Below are 27870 nucleotides of genomic sequence, written 5' to 3' on the forward strand. Positions count from 1 at the left end.
TACAAGATCTTCTGGTATAAATCCAAATTGGTGAAGGCAGACCAAGTTGTTTGTAGATAAGTGATTCAATGTGTGATCTTTAATGATGGATTCCATTAACCTGCAAAAAATAGAACTGGCTGATATTTGAAACAAGATTCCATGCACCCTTTTTGTGAATAAGTGCTTTTTTTGTAATACAAGGGTAAGGACACTCCCTCACATCACTGTTTCAATGGCTCACAGTGATTCTCACTCTTTTCTTTACTATTGAGTGTACTACACATTACATCATTCACGCAGTTTTGTTTATTAATACTGGTCCACAAGACTGGAAGTCTACCACTGGACTATGGCTATTTTGTTGATGTAACATATGATATTTGGACTTCCAAAATGTGACCGGGTCTGCAAAAATAGGGCATATAGGCGCATAAAATTTTCCTACATTTTTAAAAAACTTTGATTACTGATAACATTGTGTGCCATGATGCTATTACTTTGAACTTTTCAGTAGATATTAAGCAATTAATTGGCTTTACTTTTTCCATAGTTCATTTTTCTTCTTCGATTTTGAACACTTCAGGACTGAACAATTTTTTATTATGTTTTGAAGTAAATTATTATGTAAACATAGCACAAGGATACACGCTACATATCTACAGTTCGAACTGTTATAACTTTTAATATCAGGAACCTACAGTAGCTAATGTCTATGTTTCCATGCATGATTTACTGGCTTTGGTTCTGGAAGATTGAAGTATGTGGGAACATAATGCAATATGGCCCATATATCTGGAATGCTTAAAAATTTCACGTTAAGACGAGTTAAATTAACACCCAGTGACTAATTTTTAGTTATAAAACAGAAAATTAACCAATGTGCTTAAGGATGGTTTTCCAAAATTGGACGTAAATCTTGGGTAAATTGGGAAGCAGGTTAATTGTTGGTCATCTTTCACTTTGCTTTTAGTAAGTTGACTACTGACTGTTAATTCCTGATCATTTGACTTCCCGTTATATTATGTAATATACTTGACACTACAAATAAACACAATCCGCTAGGTTTATAGATTCTAATGGCCAATTGGCAATTATAATTATTTGTACATTACAATACTTTGTAGCATCTGTTATTTGCTATACTGCAAGCTATATAGCTGTACGAATAATGTTGTTTGTTGCAAATAAAAGTGAGCATTATCAAATTTATGTCATCATATTCAAGAAATTGTATTAGTTTGTTGCTTTATCAGACCATTGATGTTTCAGCTTCAAATTGCACAATATCATCCACAATTATGAAATTGTTTATATACTTGATTTATTAATACCATAATGCAATAGATAATACACTACTGGAAAATGTATCCATGCTGTTACCATGGAATTCCCATGATCACCTTGAAATGCCCATGAAAATTGCAGTTGGTATTTTTCATGGGTAATGAAATAATTTATGTACCTATGAAATGCATGGAGCAAAATAATGTACCAATGAAAAACCCATGAATGAGTAAGTTTACATGGGTTGGTATGTATGTACAACCCATGAAAAATTTTTATATACCCCAGCATTTCATGAGTATTTCAACATATCAACTAAAACTTTCATGGGTATTTCACAGGATCATGGGAAATTCATGGTAACAGCTTAGATTATTGTCCAGTAGTGATAGTCTCAGATTCTAGTTGTTGTAAGTCACATTAGTTCATATCAATTATTATAATGGATGGGATGTGCGCATGAAAACTATCCCTATATTTTTATGATAATAGTATGAGTTAAAGATATGTGATTGTCACAATCACATGGAAAAATCTGATAGGGTTTGCATATAATGCAAGCAATCTTTCCATTAGTTGAAACCCACCATGCCATCGGTACTGATATATAGTGTCAAAATGTATAACTGAATTCACATGTTGTTGACTTACACACGATATGATATCTTTTCAATTTTCATTAGTAATGTGTTTGTTTAAATGGGAATGTCTTATTCACAGCATTCAGACGATGGTGTTCTTTTTATGTGCCATTGAAATAGAAAGTTGTGATGAAAGGCATTAGGCAAAGTGAAAGTTGAATACATCCATTCAGTTGTTGATGCGTTTGAAAAGCATGAATACAAACAAATCATCTCCTTTAATACACATACAGTGTATGTATAAGTGTTATTTAAAGTAGTGGGTTTGGTTTATGATTCATAATCCCTGATGCACAGCGGTACGTATATACAGAGGAAGCATCAAATTTGTGCATGCTATATAGTATTATCATTTCAATATACTATATAGCTATTGATATCTACTTTTTGAAGTGAGATTTTAGATATTCACATGTCATATGCACACATTGAAGTGGAAAACGTACTGAACTGGAAAATTCACCGCAACTGGCTTTCATTACCAGTACATCTTGAATGTAAGTGAATATTTCTGTTTAGCTTACATACTACAGTATGATTATTATGATTATGATGATTAAAGTACTTGGTAAAGGCAGAGCCTGTACAGAAGACCTTATCAAGGCCTGTGGGACACTTGGTCCCACTAAAGATGTTTATATTAACTTCATTAAGTATGTTTGAAAAGTAGGAGAAAGAAGAAAAATCCATGACTGGACTTGGACAGCCTTGAACTTGCAGCCATCCAATTAATGCTTGAATGCTTACAGAAGTCTGCCAGGTGGTCAGGATATTTTCTTCTTACTATTTTCATGTATTTGTATCCATAGGAACCCTAGAGAGTGACTTATTATCTCTAAGTACCCCCAAGTGGAACCAAATCAACAATGTTTTATCATAAAGTGCTATGCGTAACATGATTTACAATGTACAATTATATTTTTAATCAAATTTTAGTATTATCCAGACATGATCAAGACACATGATATATAAAACCTCTCTAAACAAACTCCCCGAATTCAGGATACAAAAGAAAAAAAATCCACAATTAAGATAACAATTTGGACCCAACAGATCTAACTACATATGTGACCGGATTTTGGAAAATCACTCTTTTGGGCGTATTGTTGATTCAGAGAAAAACGTATTTTAATAATTTAAAGCTTTGTTACTCACCAGCCTATGCAGCTACATGTTTGGATTTTCAGGAAAGATGGAGCAATTTACAACCTTTAAGACCAGCTAATTAATGGCCAACAGTGTTGGGAGTAACGCGTTACATAACAATACTACTTTTGTGGTAACCAAGTAATATAACAAAATACGCTATAAAAACAGGTAATATAACTCAAATTACTTTACTTACAAATGTAACGCGTTACCTAAGTGATATAGTTACTGTAACAAGTCTAATATTACGTAATATTATTACTGCAAGTAACGAAGTTACTAATCTTGTTAGTAATCCACTGAGTAATGCCTAGCCACAACGAAGTAATGAAGCCTACTGAATGAAACTTATTCACCAGCTTCTTACTTATAACCAAGATTTGCACATTTCCCAACAACGAAATCATGTCACGTGATAAGGTGGTAGTTTCACACGTGACAGCTTAAGGCTATGCACACAAAGTAATATAATACGTAATATTATTATAGTTACTTCTTTTATTGGGTAATATGTAACTGTAACTAAATAGTTCTGTAGCAAGTAATATGTAACTTAGTTACTTTTAAAAAGTAACTTGCTCAAGATACTGTACCATAATAAAAATGCGCAGGAGGGATATAACACTTCTTATTCTTTTACTGTGATTTAATATCGTGCACTACTCCAGCTTGTTTCAGTACTTTTTATCGATATGCTATGGTACCTACTCTAGTTGAAAATTCCAAATTTTTCTGTGTACTTGTTACTGTATAACAAATTTATTCACCAGTAGGATAGAACTGACTCTAGCAGCTTTTGTATAATTACGAGAAGCCGCTAAATAGATGCTTTTATCAAAGTAATACAATTTATAGAGCCAAAGTTTTTCACGGAATTTCCTTGTAAATGTACTGCATCATGTAATGCACCCATAAAGTATTATTGTTCACCGGTTTTATTTGCTTTAATGTTTAGATGAACAATCATCCAGAACAGAATATCAGAGGTTGGGGAGCACGTGATGTGGCACTGTGGCTCCAAGAGGTAAGCAAGCAAACTTTTCTTATAACTCACACTTTTAGACTGAGAATTTTCCTTTAGTGTAAGAGGTTTATTTTCTTCCTTCAGAGTTTTTTTTGTCATTTAGACTACTGCATGCAGCTGAAAGCTGTTCTTCCATGTGGATCATAGTTCTATGGAGCTAATTCAGCTGAACCTGTTGATGCTTAGATCTTTTTCAAATTTATCTGTGGAGTCCCAATTTCCGTTGTGTGCTGGGAGGCACCATGTCCTTAATAGGCACTCCTGAAACACCAACTGATCATAATTTTAATTTTTCTGTATAGCAATCTTCATTTACATGAAGCCCTTGTATCGACTGTTGGTTCTTTCTTCTTTGGTAGTGCATCAAATTGTACCAGAAGTATAGACATATTCTTTTTATAGAGTAATAAATATATTGTCATTTTTAAGGTTGTATTTGTGGTAAGTCCAGCAACTACATGTGTTGCATTATAATTCTATTGTCAATTAGTTATGTAGTTCTAATTTGCTTATGGTTGGTGTTATATTGTGTTGTATACAGGTTGGATTTAGTGACTGTTGTCAAGACTTTCGGACTAACCATGTTGATGGCAACATGTTGCTAAGCATGACAACATCTCAATTACAAGCATACTCTTGCTTGTTTGATGCTAACAGGAGAGAGTAAGACATCTACAGTAGCTATTCTTTGTGTATTATATTGGTTATGAAATGTAGTGGTCTTAAGGAAGCCATTGCTAGACTTCCTGGCAGTGCACTGGGTAAAGATCCTCAACGATCAAGTCACAAGTGAGTGAAAAATTTTGTATAATTTATAGAGAGTTGTGAGTTCTATTTCTGTAGTGAGACCAGGAGAAGACATCATAGTAGCAGACATGAAGATAGTACTTCGCCACCACCATCATTACCAGAGCAACCGAAACCGACAGCAAATGAGGAGTGTATGGAAGGTACATGATTATTATTATGATTATGATTAAAGTACCGGTAAATACACAGCCTGTACACCAGATTAGCACATAACAGTACAATTAATAATTTATACAAAAGAAATATAAGTAATTATCATACAGTACAATAGTACTGTATAGTAGGGATGATGAAGGTGTGGGCATAGTCCACGAAGAAAAATCTACCTAAAATCATCTTCAGAAATCCTTCACGGCCATTTCACAGTATTGGTCAGGTATAAACAAGCCCAAGTGTGTCTTCAGAACGACCCGAAATGATTCCAACGAGGTGCTACGATATAAAAAAAAAATTTCTTTAGCAAATTTTCTACTGCCTCACTGCCTGCCTCGCTGATGCGTTCAGTCAAGCGTAGTGGAAAACTGGCTACAGCTACAGCCTTGCTTCATTGAAGGAAACGCTTCGAATTTTGTGGAGAAAAAACCTTTCACAATATTAAATACCTACGATGTGTGTGCTACTGTCTTACTGTTTTATCTTTGATCCTTCTTTATCATGGCCATCTCTCATGGGTACGGCTTCCATCAAAGCACGCGCACCACAGCGCCCCAACATATTGAAATAAATGTGTAGCATAATTGTAGCAAGCATGTGATTTTAATGCTGGGATACACCTCGGGATATGCTGCTGCCTGTTCAACATCGCCACTACATGCGTGAGGATTAGAGTGTTTGCTTTGGCTCGAAGGTGGTTCTTTTCCGAGTTTAAAAACCAGTTGTATATGGCGCCTCTCTACAGACTCTATGGGTAGCTTTCCCAGAGCTCTTTTCAGGCATATTACAACTGAAAAAGACCGTAGTAGGCCTCACAGGCTCGCGTATCTCGTCGTCTAGAAAGTGGGCATGACCCGTACTTACGCAAACTAAAAGTAAGAGCAGCCCTGAGGCTCTGTTGAGAGAATTTGTGGAAAATAATATTGTAGACACACTATAAAACAGTTGAAATGATACTTCTGTGGGTAATGTGCTGTTTAAAGCGGTTTGTTAAAAATCCGCATCCTTAGGAACATTTAGCTATGTATTTCAAAAATTGCAGATGGGGGGGGATTACTCAATATGGTTATTGAATAAAAATTTACGAGAGAAAGTACACAAACAAGTGCAAGAAAAAATTTGGAATTTTCCATATGAACTGCAGCAATAAAAGGCACTGAAACAAGCCACTGAGACAAAACACAACTGAATTATTGCATTTTAATCCCTACTTTAGCCTGCTATGATGTATGGTTAAAGTAGGGATTAAAATGCAATCATTCAGTTGTGTTTTGTCTCAGCGGCTTGTTTCAGTGCTTTTTTTATTGCTGCAGTCCTTACTCATATGGAAAATTCCTAATTTTTTCATGCACTTGTCTAATAAGAATTTAAAACTATTTACAGAATTAGCGTTAACTACAATGCAGGCAAAGTGTTCCAATCATTGATTAACCTATTAAAATATATTTTGATCTACAGTTAAATCTTGAATGATACTCAAACACTGACTGAACTGGTGTCCCCTGGTGATGGTGGTATTGGAGTAGGTATATAAAGTAGAAAAATCTAAATTAAAATGATTATTGAGAGAATCTTGTATAGAAGTATCATGTTACCTCTGTGACTCCTATGAGTCAGATATGGTAACTGAAGTATTGAAGTCTCTCCTCATAGGGCTTGTCTCTAACTGATGGTAGCAAACGTGTAGACCTGTGTTGGACTTTTTTTTACTTTTCTTTGATCGAGAACAAAGGAAGGCCCTATACTGCATTGCTATATTCAAGTGCAGGGCATACCAAAGCCGTAATTAATGTTTAGTTACGCTACCACTCACCTATTTACGTGCTCTGTTCCTCGGATCTTCATTCTTCACCTCCAGCAATCCATTGATTGAGGAGGGGGTGTGGTAAGTGCCAGGGGGCCTCATCTGCCATGGTATATGGCCTAGGCAAGGTTATGTAATTCCAGCGGGGCCAAAGTAGGAAGTACTTTTGGTTTATTGATGCTTGGGTAATGAAAGAGTTTAGAGCAGAGAAGCGTCTCTGTCCTAAACTCTTTACAATAGAGGCCATAGGTAGGTCATGATATGTATTATGTATATCGTGATCTACCCCCCAAGCATCAAGGTTATTTATTTAGACCATGCAATGTGCAGAAATGATGATGGTGGCGACATCTAGTAATATGCAAGATAAGCTATGCTTGCAGCATACAGAAAATGATGATGATGATGTGCAAGCTGAGCAACGGTGACATACAAAACAAGCAGTGGCAGTGACATATGTTGGTATACGGACAAGCAATGGTGACGACATACATATCAAGCAAGTGTGACAACATAAACATTAGGAAGACATAACGTACACGCAAACTAACATGCAACTAACAATCCAATGGTGTGCCCCGTACCAATTGCCTGGCAAAGTTGCGGAACAGATGCTAACCATAGAGCTACAGATATATGACGAAGACACTGTATCGTGTACACATTAGAGCAAGCACTGTGTTTTGAAACAATTCCTGTTGAAGATGTATAGGTTGAAGTTTCCTTTAATGACAATAAAATGGACTTTTCTTTGGGACTATTATAAGACTCAAGGGGTATGGTGTACAAGAAGCTGGCACAACACTGTGAAACTACTATGCAAAGTTCTAACATGTACTTGGTTGCTTTTCAACATACAATTTATGATAACAATGTGTTTGTGTTGTTGTTTATACAAAGCAACTCTTATTATTTCACCTTTTTACTGGAGGTGTACGAATAGAGAAATTTCAATATAAAGCGATATACTGAGTCAGAACACCAATACCAACCCAATATAATAAAGATTTAGATTAGAGGAAACTGAGAAACTTTAACTTGCCATAAGATACACTTAGTAAGTAGTTCCAAGTCCTAACAATCACTGCCAATGGTTGATTGCCTGTGGTGGTGTGGCCTCAATTAACCGCCCAGACCGTGAGGCACCCACAAGTTAATTTATTATTATTATTATTATTATTTAGTACGTGCTCCCACCAAGATAAGTCCAAATCACTCCGTATTTTTAATGGCTTGTAGAGATGGCTGGTTGTTTCAGCTGTGTTTCTAGTTTATTCATCCCATGGTTGCTTTTTTTTTTTTTTATTATTATTATTATTATTATTATTATTTTTTTATAGCTCTCCACTATGATCATTTTTGTATGGGTATAACAAAGAATGTTTGCTATGCGCATATTTCTATGGCTTCTCGTAGCGTAGCACTTCTTTTCAAGGATAAAACTACTGTTTCCCCAGCTTTGTTTGCTAGATAATAGAGGGTATAATGCAGCTTTACCATGGCAAAGACTATTTCGGTATATTATATTGATTTTGGCGGCTATATTGAGACCAACCGATATTGGCAAAAAAACTAAATCGCCATATTGGCCACTGATACGATGTACCGGTACATCCCCACTGATTGCATGCAAATATATACAGTGTGTGTGGGGACGGTGTGCAAGATTATACTAGTACACCAATTGGTATTATACTGTTGCTTACCCGATGCAGCATCTTGTTTGAGGCCGTTTCGCGATAGTCGTGGTGTTTGGGAGAGCATCTTCAGCTAGTAATCTGGTTGGGAGAGCGTCTCCTGATACTGATCTGGATGGGAGAGGCAAGCAGCTGTTAGCAACCCAATTTCCTGATGGCACTCTGAACTGGAGGGGCTTGTCTGTGACTGCAGGCAGGATAAAAGAGCATCTCTCCTGACAAAGATTTGAACTGCGAGCATCCCTTAATAGCAATCTCTACTTGTGGTAGCAGCTGGCACGGTGAAGGGATCCAGGCTGGCACAGTGAAGGAATCCAGTCAGAACTACAGCCGATGCAGCATCTTGACTGAGGCCGTTTCGCGATAGTCGTGGTGTTTATCCTCGAAGATTCTGATTGATGCCCACCACGTGATTTCCCTACATTTTTGTTGATTAGGTGGCGTCCAACGAACTGGCTATGGTATGAGGTGGAGCTGTAGTTACTGTTGGTATTGAGTCCAGCGGCGTCGGAGCTGTTCCAGGCGACAGTGACACCGTGCTTGGGCCAAGGTAAGCAACTTGTAGAAACGACCCTGAAGGCAGCTGCTAGCATTGTAGTATCGCATCTTGTCGCGTCGTCGTCCTGTCCGGAATACTTGTTCCTTTAGGCGGCCCTTCCTCCGGCGTGACAAAGCTCTTCGCTTGCTCAATCCAGCAGTTGACCTTCCCAAGGACGACAACCCTCCCTTTCCTCAGCCGGCGAGCACTACGAGTATTCATCTTGAAGATTTAAAGCCACTGTAACTGGCAAGTTTTGTTACAACAGGTATGAATTACTGCCAACGTGTTCTGCTCACTTTGTTGCGCATGCGTTGTTCTTATTAGAGCCCACTGTTGCATGCTAATATTTTGGATATTTGCACAGCCTACGCTTCACAACATTAACTGTGTTTAATACTTAAACTTTATATAATTTAATCAACATATCAGAATCTAGATAATCGAAAGATCTCCTGATCAATTCCAGTAAACAGTTGGCTTTTGCAGCAACCTCTGTGGTGTGTGAGTGGAACTTAAGTTGGTGGTCTAAGATAATGCCTAGGTCTTTACGGGATTTGACACTATCAATAATTAAGCAGCTCAAATACTATGACCCATAGTGATGTATTGGTCCAAAGTGTACATGCTTGCACTTCAAGATGTTAAACTTCAATTGCCAATGAATTGACCATTCATAAAGTAAGTCCAAGTCATATTGAAGTGCTGTATGGTCTTCACTTATTCGTATAGCACGAAAAATCTTTGTATCGTCAGCAAACATATACGTGGGGCTTGATACAATTGAGGGTAAGTCATTAACAAACATCATGAACAAGATGGGACCCAACACTGATTCTTGAGTGACTCCACTTGTAACAGGAATGGAATTAGATTTCTGTCCATTTAGCACTACTTCTTGTGTTCTATTCATAAGAAAATCCTTTATCCACAGTAGCATCTTACCACATACCCCAAAGGAGAATGGTTTTTGAATCAAGCATTGGTGGGGGATTGAGTAAAAAGCTTTTTGAAAGTCTAGGTAATTAAAGCACATCAACAGAAAAGCCCATGTCTAAATGTTGTGTAAAATAGTCAAGGACGTGAAGTAATTGAGTGGTACATGATCTACCTGGTACAAATCCGAATTGGTAAGCTGAGAGCAAGCTGTTTGATAGTAAATGACTCATTAGGTGATCTTTGACTATAGACTCCATAAATTTGTTGAAGATGGATGTAAAACTGACTAGACGATAGTTGTTAACTTGGTCTCTAGCACATTTCTTATGGATAGATGCATTTTTCCACTCATTTGGTAAGGTTTCACTATTAAATGATTTGTTAAATGTGATGGACAATGGGGTGGCAATAAATTCACCCACAGATTTTATACATTATAGGGATTGGCCAGCCATCTGGTCCTGGAGACTTACTGTTATGTATGTTCATAATTTTGTCATAAACAATTTCTGAGGTAAAATCTATAACACTAGAGAGTTCAGCTACAAACAAGTTATCCTATAGAGAGATCTGCTAGAAACAAGTGAAAAAAGATGTGAAATCCAAGGTGGCAGCCAAGAAATGGTGGTTAATGGTAAACATTTTAATAACAGCAACTCAGGTGAATTTGGTGCCAAAATCAAGTAGCACCAAATTTATCTGAATTATCGTTATTAAATTTTTTACCATTAACCGCCATTTCTTGGCCACCACCTTGGATTTCACATCTTTTTCACCATAGCCTTTTTGAGGGCCACACTTTTTTACAGCTTGGCTGTTTTGGATAGATATAATTATAAAATTGTGCATGGAATTTGAAGTAAGAATATTGTGGGCTTAATACATGTGTCTTGTGCATGCATGATAATGGAGGTGAGGAATAACAAAGTGTATAGCAAATAATAAGTTTTAAAACTGATTTTCTACTTTTGATATTTGACAATGCACGTTGATTTGTATAAGGAAGAATTTTTCTGTCTCATATCTATTTAAAATTTATAAATAGCATGTGATCTTGTAGTAATGAGTCTGTTATTCTAACACTAACATTGGTACCTGCTTTATGCGCAGGAGCATCTCTAACTTTTTACAATAATGGCAAGCTACTACCTTAAAACCTCACCACCATTCATTCATGTGTGTTAAACACACACACACACACACACACACACATGTACTATGAGTGATGTAGTGACACAATAACTATACTCTAATAGAGCATTCTCTGATTAAAATGTTCCAAGATAATTGTAGGCTTGAGCCAATTTTGCTCTGGAGAATGGCAGAGATGAATTTGCTCTTGCAATTTGAATTTACAATTTTGCTCTTTTGCTCTGTTTTGTTAGAGTATATCTGTCGCGATCTCGACAGGAATTGCCCCGATCAAGCCTGTTATCTATATCTTCTTATCTATTGCCAGCATATATTTCTTCTCTTATTCTTACACACACTGTCATACACTCTGATTCTCCACTACTCCTAACAATGCAACTCTGCTTTTATACTAGTTACTGTTTACAAAGAATATTCTAGAATAAGCTGACTAAGTACAAAGTAAAAATTTACGCTATGTCCTGTTCTGCTGAGTCATTGCTGACATGTGCAGGGCATGATTGTTCATGTTGTTGGGCCTGATCATTCACATCAGTTATGCCAGTAGGCAAGTTATTTCGCGTATCCGCGACACTCCCACCGCCAACAAGTTCACCATCTCCATCTGATTCATCATTATAATATAGTTTAATTCTTTCTATTGCTGTCTTGGCTGCCTTTCTTACTGTCCTTTCCTTATCACAATTATCTTCATCATTCTCAAACTGTTCATTAATTTTATCTTGCTCTGGACATTCAATAGGGTAGAGGAGCTTTAGCGCTCTATGTATGGTTCTTCTTGATGGTAATGTCACCATTGCTGAGCGTACAACATTATCTCTACCTTGAATCAACTTGTTTATTCTTCCTATCTTCCACTGTCCCCTGGGTAAATTATCTTTGATCAAAACAACATCTCCAACCTTTGGCACTAGTTTACTGCTATTCTTCTTTGATTTAAATAGTTGGCTTCTTTCTCTTAGGTTAAGTAAATAATCCTTACTCCATATTTTCCAAAACTGATTTAAGTAATTTTGACCCGTCTTCCACATATCTAGTAACTTTTGACTAGTGCTGATATTCTGTGTCACTTCAAATTCTGGGTCAACATCGGGACTGTAATCAGGAATCATATGTGACTGTCTCTGGGAAAACCGGTCTTATCGCCCATTTAAAAGTATCGAGAAACGTCGGTTTTAAATATTCTGTGTGTTGTAGCTGGCCAATGGTGGTAGCTACGCATACCAAATTTTCACACGTTTCACAACAATTTCTTACCTTCCTGATCATCCACTGAAGAAGTAGTCAACAGCTAAGTTTCCCGCCATTTTAGATAGTTTTTAAACCGAGGTTGTCTGTATCAGGCCAGCTCCAGAAGGGGTGGGAGGCGGGGGCCCTGGAAAGAGGGCAAGATGGTGTTCACAAATTGAAAAGAGACGTGCTAGGATGAATTAGGCCAAGTTATAGGCCATTCAGGGCTCAGAACTGGCTAAAATGAAAGGAAATTTACAGCACAGGTCATTGTCCAACACCACAGAGCTGTACAGCCACACACAGCCATCTCCTGGTCGGCCAGGGCTCCATCAAGACCCCAGCCCACTCGTACGGCTCGCCACTGTGCTCTAGAAAAGCAGCCAGCAAAAGCAGACCACTTTACTCTGGTCGACTGTGGCAGTGAAACTTGATAGTGCATTCATTAAGCTTTGTGTTTGTGTGAAAAAATCAAACTTCCTGTCTTGGGCGATAAGAACGGTTTTCGTAGATCCAGTCACATATGTCGATTAGTTAATGACAAAAAACTTGTAGGTGTGATAACCGAATATGAGTTAACATCATCATCTAGGTAAACCAAGGGACGAGAATTTATCATTGCTTCTATCTCTGTGAGAACTGTGACTAACTGGCTCTCAGTTAAACACCTGTTTCCAATTGTTTTGCATAGTGCTCTTTTAGACAAACCAACTAATCTCTCATATAGTCCTCCCATCCAGGGGGCAAGATCAACTATGAACTTCCACTCAATTCCTTGATCAGTACTGAAAACATTTACTTGATCACTGGTCAATACATTGCTCCAAACTTTGTTCAACACTGTGCTTGCTGTTTTGAACTGTTTTGCATTATCAGATAGGATTTGTCTTGGAATACCACGTCTTGCTATGAATCTACGAAAACAAAGTAGAAACTCCTCTGTAGACATATCATTAATCAGCTCCAAGTGTATAGCTCTAACTGTAAAACAAGTAAACAGACATACCCAAACTTTCATGGTAGCTGGAGCTTCATCTTCGGCTGAATAGTGTTTGATGTACAGTGGTCCAAAGTAATCTAAACCAGTATATTCAAATGGTATCGACTTGGTGACTCTTTCTTTTGGCCATGGAGGCATTTGTGGCATTTTGAACGGTCCGCATTCTGTTCGTTGACAGATTCTACAATTTTTAAGTGTTCTCTTTACTTCTGATCTTCCATGTGGAATCCAGTATTCTTGTCTAACTTCAGCTAATGTTTGTGCCACACCTGAGTGAAGTACCTTGCAATGAATATATTCAATCACTAAGCGAGTGTATGGTTCTTTACTCGGAAGAAGCTTTGGGCATTTTGCACCTTGTGTCAGCTCAGCATTCTGATATCTTCCCTGACATCTCAAAAGGCCTTGTTCGTCAATCATTAAATTTAACTGATCTGTCATATTACTACTTTTGCCATCTCTCATCAGTTTAATTGTGTCTGAATAACACTTCTGTTGTGTAAACTGGTCCCATAGAAGCTTTGCGTTCTTCAATTCTTGCGATGTCAATAAACCTGTTACAGTTTGTGTTTTCTTGAACTTGTCAACATATCTTAAAATCCAAGCAGTGGTTCGCAGTAGTTTTTGAAGTGATGAAAATCGTTCAATTTCAATGATTGATAAATTAACATTTCCATCAGGACTCTCCCCAGCTATGAGTTTTGTTTCAAAAAGGACTTTGTGTTCTTCTTGATCTCCGACTATTTGAGAAGATGTTTCTGAAAACTTGTAAACTGGCCATTTCTCTTGTGGATTTGATAACCATGTAGGCCCATTCCACCATATAGAACATTGTAATTCAGAAGGCGATTTTCCTCTGGTGGCTAGATCTGCCGGGTTTTCTTGAGTCGGAACATACTTGAATGACATTCTTTTGTGGGACTTAATTTCTTTCAACCTATTCTCTACAAACACTGGAAGAGGCTTATTACTCTGAAGCCAGTGGAGCACACATTGTGAGTCAGTCCATACAACCTTTGAAGAAATTGGCAAATGTAGTTCTCTGTCAACAAATTCTAGTGCTCTCGTTCCAATAAGGACACCTAATAACTCCAATCGTGGAATTGTTGTCTTCTGTGGAGCCAGGCGTGTTTTTGAAAAAATACAGTCGACTTTACATTCACCAGCTGATGACTGATGCAGGTAAATTACTGCAGTATATGCTTTTGCAGATGCGTCACAAAAGCAAAGTAATCTATACTCTATCGGTTCACTTTCAGTGATCTTCATTCCAACATGTCTGGGTATATTGTACATTGAAATAGTTGTTAAGATATCCCATAAGTGTTGCCACCTGCTCAGATACTCACTAGGAAGTTCTGTGTCCCAATCAAATTTGCATGTCCACAACTCCTGTATGAACAGCTTGGCTTCTAAGACTGTTGGAGCAAAAAATCCAAGTGGATCAAAAATAGATGCTACTGCTTGCAGTACTTCACGTTTTGTACTAGCTTCCTTTGTTCTGTCACCTGAAGGTCCTGGTAGTAACAAAGTATCACTGTTCAAATTCCAATTTATACCAAGGACCTTAATGTTTGAGCCACTTGCTCTATCCTGTTCAGGGACAAACTTCATTAACTCTTGGGAGTTTGATGCCCATTCTCGTAATTTCATGGAAGCTCTTGCAAATATCTGTTTGCTGTCTGTATACAAATGTTGCACCTCGTTTAGGGTACGTGTTCCTGTAATTATGTTATCCACATAAATATCCCGTTGTATTCGTTCAGCTGTTGGATTACCAATGTGTTTTAGGTGGTAAGTTATTGTAGCTGCTAACAGAAATGGACTAGATACTACTCCAAAAGGTACTCTGCAAAATCGATAAACTTGTAAGTTGTTATTGTGATCATTGACATTTATATTTTCCAACCACAGAAAACGTGTGACATCTCTGTCTTGTGGTTGAAGACCAACATTCAAAAAGGCTTTCTCAATATCACTCACTACACCAATTGGTGACAATCGAAATCTAAGTAATAAACCAGACAAATCAGGTAACATTACAGGACCTCTGTATAAACATTCATTTAAGCTCCTTTGACTTTGTTTAGTTTTAGCAGATGCATCATACACCACACGTAGTTTGGTGGTGTTCTTTGAAGGTGTAATAATGGGATGATGAGCAATGTAATGCTTTAATGTACCTTCTTCACAGTGGTCTGTAACTTTCTCTATAATTCCCCTTCGCAACTGTTCTTGAATTATTTCCTCATACTGTTTTAGCAATTTGGGATCTTTCTTTAGTTTTTGCACAATTGATCTGAGTCTTCCATATGCCAACTGATAATTCTCAGGTAAGTCTGGGTTCTCTTCCTTCCAAGGCCAAGCAACCATATATCTTCCATTAATAAACTTGACACTGTTATTAAAATTATCTAAAGCCAAATCATCGTTGCAATGCGATGGTGAATCCATAATTCCTAAAGATTCTAAACTCCAAAATTTTTCTATATCAGGTTTTGCTACATGAGAAGAATCACTAAAGGTAAGCATATTTGTAGCTAACCTCATTCCGGCAGGCAGTCCTGCAGTAGTACCAACAAACAAATTTGATTCACTCACAGCTTCTGTATTTGTTGTAACTCTCCCACCAAAAATCCAACCAAGTTTTGACTGAAATAAAAACAAACCATTGCCTAGATCCATCTTTCTAGGTTGTAGGAGATCAAAATAATAATCATTTCCAATCAACATGTTAATTGGGAAATCTTCCGTAGTTGTAGGGATTGTATCAGCCAGGTTGCACATTAGTGATTCATCCTTCAGGAATTTTGCATCCTCTGAAGACAAGGGAAGACGAGTTATGTTTCCAGTGATGTTAGGAACTACAGTCACATCCATTGACATGACAGTGCCATCTTTTAAACATAGCTGCAATTTGCTCATTCTGCACTGAATTGATGTTGATTTATTCATACCAAATGTGACAACTGAGATGCTCTCAGGGGGGCCGACTTCTAACTTCATTTCCTTTGCTAGTCTATCAGTGATATACGTTCTCTGGCTTCCTGAATCTAGAATCAACCGAACCGTTGAAGAGGATTCACTTTGCATGTTCTTTACCACGATTGTGGCTGTCTGCATTAAAACATTTATTTTCATTGACTCTGTATCTGAAAGCTGGATTTCAGCTTCATCAGCAATACAAGAAAGACCAGATGAAGATTTGCTCTTAGCAAATAGCATAGGACATAGGCTTCTGTGGTGTTGATTTCTGTTGCCACAATGTGCACAGGTTTTATTTCTACTACAATTCTTAGACACGTGACCTTTCTTTAAGCAGATATAACATAGCCCTTTTAGCTTTTCTTGTCTTTCTTGTAGTGTAGGGTGATTAGAACACTCATCTGACCAATGGGATTGATCGCAGAATATACATCTTGGTTGAGTAGGCTTTGGAACACTCTTGTGCCTACTATTTCCTGCCATCAGTCCACTTGCAGTCGACTTACTAATAGGGGGAGTCTTCTGGGGTTCCCATTTTGATTAGGTTTGGGGTTGTACTCCCATTGTGAATTTGTCTGTGAAAATTCTGTACTAGCCATCTCCATTGCTACAATATGCTTCCCAAGTAGCTGACGTAACTTAGTCACTGTCCATTCTTCACCATCTGCTCGCAACATATACAACTGATACAAAATTTTCTGTGGGAGCTTTTCATTGATCAAAGCTATGAAATGTCGATGGTTTGTATCTTCTCCAATTGCTTCTAAACTTCTCAGGTTTCTTTCTATAGCATCATAACATTGTCGTAGACTACTCACTTGGTTAGTGGCTGGAGGTAAGTGGGACAGGTTGTGATAGTAAGCATCAATAACTAGTTGCTTATCTCCAAATCTCTTCTTTAAAACATCTACAACAACTGGATAATTTTCATTTGACAACTGATATCCTGCAATAGCTTGTAAAGCATCACCACTGAGCTTAGATTTCAGACATGTAAATTTATCAACATTTGCAAACCTTTCTACTCTGTGGACTGAGGCTTCAAACATGTCCCAGAATTCTTTCCACTTCAAGACATCGCCTTCAAAAGGTTGTATATCTAACTGTGGTGGCTTAGCTGCTGCTGACAATGGTGACCAAATGTTACGAAGTTCTCCAGTTTGGCTAGATTGCAACAATGACATTTGTTCTTGTACCTGTGTTAGTCTTCTCTCTAGGTTCTGAGATTGACTAGTTTCAGCTTCTCTTCGTTTTCTTTCAACTTCATCTTTGAGTGTCTTCAACTGTGACACCCTGTTAATAATATTATCTATTAATTCACTATCTTCATCTAAGGTAGCTTGGAACTCTGTAGCAGCTTCAGAATTACTTTCTGCCTCAATAGCATCCATTAATTTTTCATTAGCAGCCTCAAATCTTGACAGTTTTGTTTCCAAATTAAGTATTGCTTTTCCAATCATTAGGAAAAATTTCACAATTTCTTGCTCACTGCTGCTAATCCATTCTTGCTGCAGTAGCTCATTAGCTTCTTGCTCTTCTCGGGTTAAAGCATTCTTTGCTCTAGTTCTATTGCTTTTCAGTGTGCTCAATGCTGGCATCAGGGCTGGTAACTCTGGACTCCTGTAACTTATACAAGAACAACAGGTCTGACAATACAGACAACTCGCCTTATGTGGTACCGTTAACAATATTCCACGGTACCACAGATTCTGCGTCTAGGGTTCAAAAAGAACGAGTCTTTCCAGAGTGATCCCGGGTTTCGGCACCAAATGTCGCGATCTCGACAGGAATTGCCCCGATCAAGCCTGTTATCTATATCTTCTTATCTATTGCCAGCATATATTTCTTCTCTTATTCTTACACACACTGTCATACACTCTGATTCTCCACTACTCCTAACAATACAACTCTGCTTTTATACTAGTTACTGTTTACAAAGAATATTCTAGAATAAGCTGACTAAGTACAAAGTAGAAATTTACGCTATGTCCTGTTCTGCTGAGCCTATTATACTTGAAATTATGCCAGCATAATTGGCACAAGTCTACTAGCCTAGTGAACTACTGCTAACTAAATAAACTATTATAGTAAGAATTTAGTAGGTAGATTGACCTATCCATAATCCATTCACTATTATTCAGCTAGGTAGCACTAGCTGTAGTTGCCTGACTGCAATTTGTTTTGTAGGTTCACTGAGTAGCTACAAGGGCAGCAAATGCCATCCATCGGAAATTTTATTGGAAGGAGGCTTCAACTTAGATGAAAAGGAGTTTTAAGTACTAAATTAAATCGCATTGTATTTTAGCTACTGTAGTGCTTTTAAGTTTGCTACAAGATTAACTATATAGAATATCAGTTGAAGGCATTGCTGAACATAGTTTAATGAGTGTGATTGGACTGCATATTTACCACACATAGCTAGATAGAGTGTAAGTACTGTAAGTGTTGTGTCCTTTCTAAGATGCTGGTAAAATTGATAAGCTATATAGTCAAGACGCCATTGTGTTTCTGCCATGCAGAAGTTCAAGAAACACTCAGAAAATAATGGCACAAAATGATAGTAGTGAGGATCAGTAGACCTAAACTAATGTAATGTGTATAGTAGTTTTAAACATCAAGCTTTATTAAATTTCAAGCACTATGAAATTTTAACCTTGCCAACGTTTAGGGGGTTGTACCCCAGACCCCTGCATCTGACCACTGGAAACCCCCTGTCAGAAATCCTAGACCCACCCTTACATAACATGGGAACTGAGGCAAATAATATTGAACAAAATAATTATATTGAGCATAATATGCAAAAGATTTGAGCCATAGCATAATAGGTAAATGAAGCTACAGTATTATACAATCTTGTTGCGTTCCTGTTGAGAGTTTTGCTAGCCCAATGGACATGTATGTTAGACCAACATTAGGGACCTACTGATCAAGCTATGTGTCATTAATCTGATACTAAATTACTGATTAACGGAGTTATGCATTATTTGTAACCAGATTTTGGAAAATCAGCCTTAATGTCATGTTTTGCAACTCAAATATTTATGATCAAAATAAGGCACTCCAAACCACCAATCAGCTTTACAGTGATTAGAATAACTAGCCAGTTACAACAAAGTTAATTTTGTGATATATTAAACTACCGTATAAGTGCTTTAATTGTGACACAGATTAATGCGGATTTAATATATTTCACATGTGACTGATTTTCCAAAACCTGGTTGATTATTATATACTTAGCATACATTATTCTGAATTTGTATTAGTGTACACACATTTAGACCCCTGAAATCAGGACACCTCACTAATGAGGACACCTTGATAATAAGGACACTTGTCCATGGTGACATGGTCCCATTTGTATTGGTGTACACATTTTGTAGGTGTATAGTGTGTATGCATGCATGTACTGTAAATACTAAAGTTTGACAACTTTTATTCACCAATTAGATTATTCATTATTGACGTTATTCATTGTTCTAATACATTTTATTATGTTCTTACATTAAGTGGGAAATACGATTTTGTTGACCTGGTCATAATTATGTGCATGTACATATGTGACCGGACCTGCAAAAACAGGGCATGTGGGCACAAACTACAACCCATCACCTAACAGGTCATATCTCAGTCCTGGAACAGAATATTTACATTCTGTAAGATGTATCATAAAGCCAACTAAATGCTAATTATAACTATGAGATGAAAATTGCATTGCCATAACATAATGGTGCAAAACATTATGAATGATGAAAGTTTGAAAAAGTAGGCAAAAATCATGTGCCCCACATGCCCTATTTTCGCAGGCCCAGTCACATATATGTTTAGCATACAGTGTAATGCTACTATACTGTTCTTACTGCTTTCACAGAAACCATTCACAACTCTGTTTCCATGGCTGCCTCATCAGCATTGCATTTCCTTGAACATTATTATCAAGCATTAGTCGCATTTTTGCCATTACAAGACGAAAAATTCATAGCAGAGCTACATGGACAGAATCTTTTACCAACACATGTCAGCACTTCAATCGTGTCACTTGTAACACGCAAAGAAAAGGCGTCATATTTTCTTGATGTGGTAATTAAAACAGACTTAAGAAATAATGATCGCACAAGTTTTGATAAGCTTGCTGCTGTCATGGCTATAAGCAAATATGATAATTTGCCACATTTGGCAGCAATGATGATGACTTCTTCTAACATAAAACATATATCAATGAAAAATCCTGGTAAGATTATACAATGATATTATTGTCAATTGGTCAAAAGTTGTGTATATGTTAGTTATATATATAGTTCACAAAAAAAAATTGGAATTTTCATTTACCATAAGCGCATAGATAAAAAGTACTGAAACAAGTTGGAGTAGCGCATTATATTAAATCACAGTAAAACAATACAAAAGTGTTATATCCCTACTGTGCATTTCCTTTAGCACAGTAAAAATATAAAAGTTTTACTGTGATCAAGAGTTCATGAACTCTTGCTGTGATTTAATATAAGTAGGTTCACAATAAAAATATATCATAAAATGAAAGCTAACTACTGTGAGTTGGTAGACAAACTACCATGAGGTGAAGGTACTATTGGTGTTTCAAATCAGTTGAAACTTAGTTTATGACTATTTGCTGAACAGTTACAGTAGTTGTGTACCATTAAAAGCCACATGTAGGGTAGTACTGTACTTTAGGAATCACCAAATATGTGGGTTTTCTAGTCAAAAATTTCTCACCAAAACTAACCACATATTATCTTCATAGTGCCTGGGCAGATATAATCAAGCCCATAAGTGTTGTCAATGCAACCCAAAATGCTTCTAATAGGTAGCTACTAATTTTATTTAGTGGAATTATCTGTTGACTGAATGATAGTCAATAAACTAATGTCCATTTGGTTCCACAAGGAGTACTTTGGATAATAAGCCACTCTCTAAGTTCCTATGGATATATATACTTGAAATTGACAAGGAGAAAACATCCTGACCACCTGACAGACTCCTGTAAGCGTTCGAGCGTTAATCAGATGGCTGCAGGTTCGAGGCTGCACAGGTCCAGTCATGGATTTTTTTTTCTCCTTTCTCCACCTTTTCAGACACACTTTATGTAACAACTCTGGATAGGCTGTAGGACCAAGTGTCCTACAGACCTTCAGCACTTGTGCTGTAAAGCCTTAATGGATGAATGAATGAATAGACTGACTGACTGACTGACTGAGTGACTGACTGACTGATACCTTCATACAAGCATAACTCATAATTAGTTAGACTTTTGGGCTTGATTTTCTCAGTGTTAAAATTTAATGTTGCTCAGTTCAACCGGTGCCCTTTGTCACACCATAGCATGTACAATGCATTTGTCCTCCTTTGTGTCCCATTTCTCTTTTAGCTGACAAGTCAAGGTGTAATTCACAATAGCACACATGATGACTTCCCTACATTTGTAATCAGAACCACTGTCAAATGGGCTATAAGTCACCATGTGGAGTCTTCAGCTGCATTAGAAATCACTATATAGATAGTTCAGCCTTAAGCAAAAAGTCACTCTTTTAGAGAATTCAGCTAAATTATAGAAGTCACTGTGTAGAGATAGAGAGTTCAGATACAAACAAGTCACAGCATGAAGAGTCTGGATACAACAATTGACCTTGTAGTAAGATTACCTAAATTAGAAGTTAATTTGTAGAGAATTCAGCTTCAAACAAGTCACCCTGTTGAGAGTTCAGCTACAATCAGTCACATGAGTTTAGCTATCAACAACTCACACTGTAGAGAGTTCGGTTACATTAAAGTCTCTCTGTATAGAATTCAGCTACAAACAAGTTACCCTTCAGAGCTCAGTTACATTAGAAGTCTCCATGTAGAGACTTTGGTGCAAAAAAAATCAGAGTTCAACTACAAACAAATTGAGTTGAGCTACAAACAGGTCACCCTGTAGAGAGTCCAACCATCCCTGTAAAGAGTACAGTCACAAGCGAGTCACCCTGTGGAGAGTTCAGCCACAAACAAGTGACCTTGTAGAGAGTTCAGCTACAATCAAGTCACCCTTTAGCAAGTTCAGCTACAAACAAATAACCCTTTTGAGAGATTAGCTAGAAACAAGTCCGTAAAGAATTCCACTGCAGACAAGTGACTTTGTAGAGAGATCAGCTAGAAACACATTACCAATTAGAGAGTTCAACCCCATTTCAAGTCATCTTATAGAGAGTTAAGCTAGAAACAAATTGCCCTGTAGAGAGTTCAGTTATACAAATAAGTCACCCTGTAGAGAGTACAAGTCATCCCAGTAGAGAGATCAGCTAACCCTGTAGAAAGCTACTGTAGTTTGGCTACAAATGAGTCTCCCAGTGAAGAGATCAGTTAGAAACAAGTATATACCCCCGTTAAGAGTTCAGCTAAAAACAGGTCACTAGAGATCAGTTAGAAACAAGTCATTTGCCCAAAATAACATAACTAACAAAGCTAGTCAGCCTCAATAGTTACAACAGAATACAGTAAATGCCATCTAAAAGCTACTGCTTTATAACTTTCTCCAATTATACAAACTAAATCCGTTCACAAACTAGCAACAATAGTAGTATAATAATATTACATCAAAAAGACTTGCACCTATCTGTGAAACATGAGCACATAGTTATTTGTGACTCAATTGGACAAAACTTGGCTTTGACACACAAAGCTTCATTTATCTTACATGGCATTGTGTAGTAACAATACATTGCCTATCTAAGTGTAAAGGAAGAACGCAAATGTGACCAGATCTGCAAAAAGGGTCTTATAGCCTTTCCACATTTCTGCGTTTGATGAGTCATAACTTATCATGTGTTTAACCTGTTGTCTTAAAATTACATCCAGGAATAATGCTGTGTAAAGTGACCAAATTTCACGCTGGTACTCACAAGTCAAGGTATGGATTACAAGTTTATGCAATTGGAAAGTTAGGCTATAAGATCCCTTTCGCAGATCTGGTCACAAATGTAGTCTAGAGATTTAATTAATTTGGAAACCCACAAAAGTAGGATGGTGAACTCCCCAAGTCTTTCCAGCTTTCCAGTTCACTTAAAATCACTTTAGAAAAGCAATGGTCATTGAATGATGACAAATCCACACTTTTGGCTTTCACAAGGTCTGATAAAAGCTATTGTATGCAGAAACCATGCATCCTTGCCAGTTCTGATGAAATCACATGATGTATAGCGTATTAGGCTAGAAATCCATTTCTGGTTAAAAAGTGAGTTTAGTTTTGTGTATGTGAAAGCCGGATTATCTCAATTCCAGTCACATTTTGTGTATAATCATAACAGGCAATACACATTTCCTACTTTACAACACATCAATTAAAAGTTTATTACTGTGTATAAAGTTGTATGTTATTTACAGCACTGAATTCTGCATTTTTGTATAGATGTATATATCTGTGCACAACTTGAAATACAATTTTTTGTGCATAGAAAACACAAATGTTTTGGAGAGATTGAGAAATGGAGATAACTCTGTGAAATTAGATGATATACAATCATGTGAAGAAGCAAAAAGTAATACTAATTCAGATATTTAATATCTAATCAAAAACAGCCAAGCTGTAAAAAAAGGTGCGGCCCCCAAAAAGGCCATGGTGAAAAAAGATGTGAAATCCAAGGTGGTAGCCAAGAAATGGCTGTGATGGTAGGTTAATGGTAAAAATTTTAATAACGACAATTCAGGTGAATTTGGTGCCAAAATCAAAAGGCACAAAATTCATCTGAATTGTCGTTATTAAAATTTTTACCATTAACCTATCATCGCAGCCATTTCTTGGCCGCCACCTTGGATTTCACATCTTTTTTCACCATGGGGCCGCACCTTTTTTTACAGCTTGGCTGTTTTTGATTAGATATCACTTCTTTTTGTATTTGTATACTGCAAAGCCAGCCAATGGCTGGCTTTGGGGGTTTTTTAACCCATGTGTTTTTTTTTACCACAGGAAGAAGAAAAGAACTTAAAGACGATTTTAATACTTCAATTATTTTTGATGTTATTAGTAATTATACAAATTATATACATATATTTATTACATGCCTATTATTCCCCACAGAATATTATTTTGCAGCTGATCTCTCTACTGGGTGACTTTAAATGTAGCTGAACTATCTATAAGGTGACCTCTTCTAGCTGATCTCTCTACAGGGTGATTTGTTTCTAGATGAACTCTCTACAGGTGATTTGTTTGCAGCTAAACTCTCTACATGGTGGTTTCTTTGTAGCTGAACTCTCTACACGATGGTTTCTTTGTAGCTGAACTCTCTACAAAGTGACTTCTTCTAGCTGAACTCTCTACAGGGTGATTTGTTTGTAGCTGAACTCTCCACATGATGGTTTCTTTGTAGCTGAACTCTCTACAAGGTGACCTCTTCTAGCTGATCTCTCTACAGGGTGATTTGTTTCTAGCTGAACTCTCTACAGGTGATTTGTTTGCAGCTAAACTCTCTACATGGTGCTTTCTTTGTAGCTGAACTCTCTACATGATGGTTACTTTGTAGCTGAACTCTCTACAAAGTGACTTCTTCTAGCTGAACTCTCTACAGGTGATTTGTTTGCAGCTAAACTCTCTACATCCATGGTGGTTTCTTTGTAGCTGAACTCTCTACATGATGGTTTCTTTGTAGCTGAACTCTCTACAAGGTGACTTTTTCTAGCTGAACTCTCTACAGGGTGAATTGTTTGTAGCTGAAGCTCTCCACATGATGGTTTCTTTGTAGCTGAACCCTCTACAAGGTGACCACTTCTAGCTGATCTCTCTACAGGGTGATTTGTTTCTAGCTAAACTCTCTACAGGTGATTTGTTTGCAGCTAAACTCTCTACATGGTGGTTTCTTTGTAGCTGAACTCTCTACACGATGGTTTCTTTGTAGCTGAACTCTCTACAGGGTGATTTGTTTGCAGCTGAACTCTCTACATGATGGTTTCTTTGTAACTGAACACTCTACAAGGTGACTTCTTCTAGCTGATCTTTCTACAGGGTGCTTTCTTTGTAGCTGAACTCTCTATATGATGGTTTCTTTGTAGCTGAACTCTCTACAAGGTGACTTCTTCTAGCTGAACTCTCTACAGGGTGATTTCTTTGTAGCTTAACTCTATATGATTGTTTCTTTGTAGCTGAACTCTCTACAAGGTGACTTCTTCTAGCTGATCCCTCTACAGGGGGATTTGTTTGTAGCTGAACTCTCAACAAGTGATTTATTTGCAGCTGACCTCTTTATGTGGTGGTTTCTTTGTAGCTGAACTCACTATAAGATGACCTCTTCTAGCTGATCTCTCTCCAGGGTGATGTGTTTCTAGCTGAACTCTCTACTGGTGATTTGTTGCAGTTAAACTCTCTACATAGTGGTTTCTTTGTAGCTGAACTCTTTACAAGGTGACTTCTTCTAGCTGAACTCTCTGCAAGGTGATTTCTTTGTAGCTGAACTCTCTACATGATGGTTTCTGTGTAGCTGAACTCTCTACAAGGTGACCTCTTCTAGCTGATCCTTCTACAGGGGAATTTGTTTGTAGTTAAATTCTCTACATGGTGATTTGTTTGAGGCTGAACTCTCTACATGGCGGTTTCTTTGTAGCTGAACTCTCTACAAGGTGACCTCTTCTAGCTGATCTCTCTACAGGGTGATTTGTTTCTAGCTGAACTCTCTACAGGTTATTTGTTTGCAGCTAAACTCTCTACATGGTGATTTCGTTGTAGCTGAACTCTCTACATGATGGTTTCTTTGTAGCTGAACTCTCTACACGGTGACTTCTTCTAGCTGAACTCTCTACAGAGTAATTTGTTTGCAGCTTAACTCTCAGAGTCTACATGATGGTTTCTTTGTAGCTGAACTCTCTACAAGGTGACTTCTTCTAGCTGAACTCTCTACAGGGTGATCTTTTTGTAGCTGAACTCTCTACAGTGTGATTTGTTTGCAGCTGAACTCTCTACATGATGGTTTCTTTGTAGCTGAACTCTCTACAAGGTGATCTCTTCTAGCTGATCTCTCTACAGGGTGATTTGTTTCTAGCTGTGTGAACTCTCTACAGGTGATATGTTTGCAGCTGAACTGTCTACATGGTGGTTTCTTTGTACCTGAACTCTCTACAAAGTGACTTGTTTCTAGCTGATCCCTCTACAAGGTGAATTCCTCGAGCTGATCTCTCTACAGGTTGATTTGTTTGTAGCTGAACTCTCTACAGGTGATTTGTTTGCAGCTAAACTCTCTACATGGTGGTTTCTTTGTAGCTGAACTCTCTACACGATGGTTTCTTTGTAGCTGGACTCTCTACAAAGTGACTTCTTCTAGTTGAACTCTCTACAGGGTGATTTGTTTGTAACTGAACTCTCCACATGATGGTTTCTTTGTAGCTGAACTCTCTACAAGGTGACCTCTTCTAGCTGATCTCTCTACAGGGTGATTTGTTTCTAGCTGAACTCTCTACAGGTGATTTGTTTGCAGCTAAACTCTCTACATGGTGCTTTCTTTGTAGCTGAACTCTCTACATGATGGTTTCTTTGTAGCTGAACTCTCTACAAAGTGACTTCTTCTAGCTGAACTCTCTACAGGTGATTTGTTTGCAGCTAAACTCTCTACATCCATGGTGGTATCTTTGTAGCTGAACTCTCTACATGATGGTTTCTTTGTAGCTGAACTCTCTACAAGGTGACTTTTTCTAGCTGAACTCTCTACAGGGTGAATTGTTTGTAGCTGAAGCTCTCCACATGATGGTTTCTTTGTAGCTGAACCCTCTACAAGGTGACCGCTTCTAGCTGATCTCTCTACAGGGTGATTTGTTTCTAGCTAAACTCTCTACAGGTGATTTGTTTGCAGCTAAACTCTCTACATGGTGGTTTCTTTGTAGCTGAACTCTCTACACGATGGTTTCTTTGTAGCTGAACTCTCTACAGGGTGATTTTTTTGTAGCTGAACTCTCTACAGGGTGATTTGTTTGCAGCTGAACTCTCTACATGATGGTTTCTTTGTAACTGAACACTCTACAAGGTGACTTCTTCTAGCTGATCTTTCTACAGGGTGCTTTCTTTGTAGCTGAACTCTCTATATGATGGTTTCTTTGTAGCTGAACTCTCTACAAGGTGACTTCTTCTAGCTGAACTCTCTACAGGGTGATTTCTTTGTAGCTTAACTCTATATGATGGTTTCTTTGTAGCTGAACTCTCTACAAGGTGACTTCTTCTAGCTGATCCCTCTACAGGGGGATTTGTTTGTAGCTGAACTCTCAACAAGTGATTTATTTGCAGCTGACCTCTTTATGTGGTGGTTTCTTTGTAGCTGAACTCACTATAAGATGACCGCTTCTAGCTGATCTCTCTCCAGGGTGATGTGTTTCTAGCTGAACTCTCTACTGGTGATTTGTTGCAGTTAAACTCTCTACATAGTGGTTTCTTTGTAGCTGAACTCTTTACAAGGTGACTTCTTCTAGCTGAACTCTCTGCAAGGTGATTTCTTTGTAGCTGAACTCTCTACAT

The 27870-nt window shown here is 37.6% G+C and overlaps 2 protein-coding genes and 1 long non-coding RNA gene across 5 annotated transcripts in view; 2 read left to right on the forward strand and 1 right to left on the reverse strand.

Annotated features, from left to right (window-relative positions):
• LOC136246656 (uncharacterized) overlaps window positions 1-27870 on the reverse strand; it is a 275289-nt gene that overhangs the window by 94849 nt on the left and 152570 nt on the right. The window lies entirely within an intron of this gene.
• On the forward strand, window positions 1911-2851 carry LOC136243343 (uncharacterized). Its single transcript, XR_010694857.1, has 3 exons — window positions 1911-2404; window positions 2578-2667; window positions 2717-2851. It is a non-coding gene; the product is annotated as an uncharacterized lncRNA (long non-coding RNA).
• Window positions 4012-20484, forward strand: LOC136246298 (uncharacterized). The gene is made up of 6 exons (XM_066037700.1): window positions 4012-4080; window positions 4622-4743; window positions 4798-4869; window positions 4924-5030; window positions 20257-20402; window positions 20479-20484. The coding sequence occupies exons 1-6, from the start codon at window positions 4012-4014 to the stop codon at window positions 20482-20484; spliced, it is 522 nt and encodes a 173-aa protein (XP_065893772.1).

Source organism: Dysidea avara, chromosome 2 (genome assembly GCF_963678975.1).
Source record: "Dysidea avara chromosome 2, odDysAvar1.4, whole genome shotgun sequence".
NCBI classification, from domain to species: Eukaryota; Metazoa; Porifera; class Demospongiae; order Dictyoceratida; family Dysideidae; genus Dysidea; species Dysidea avara.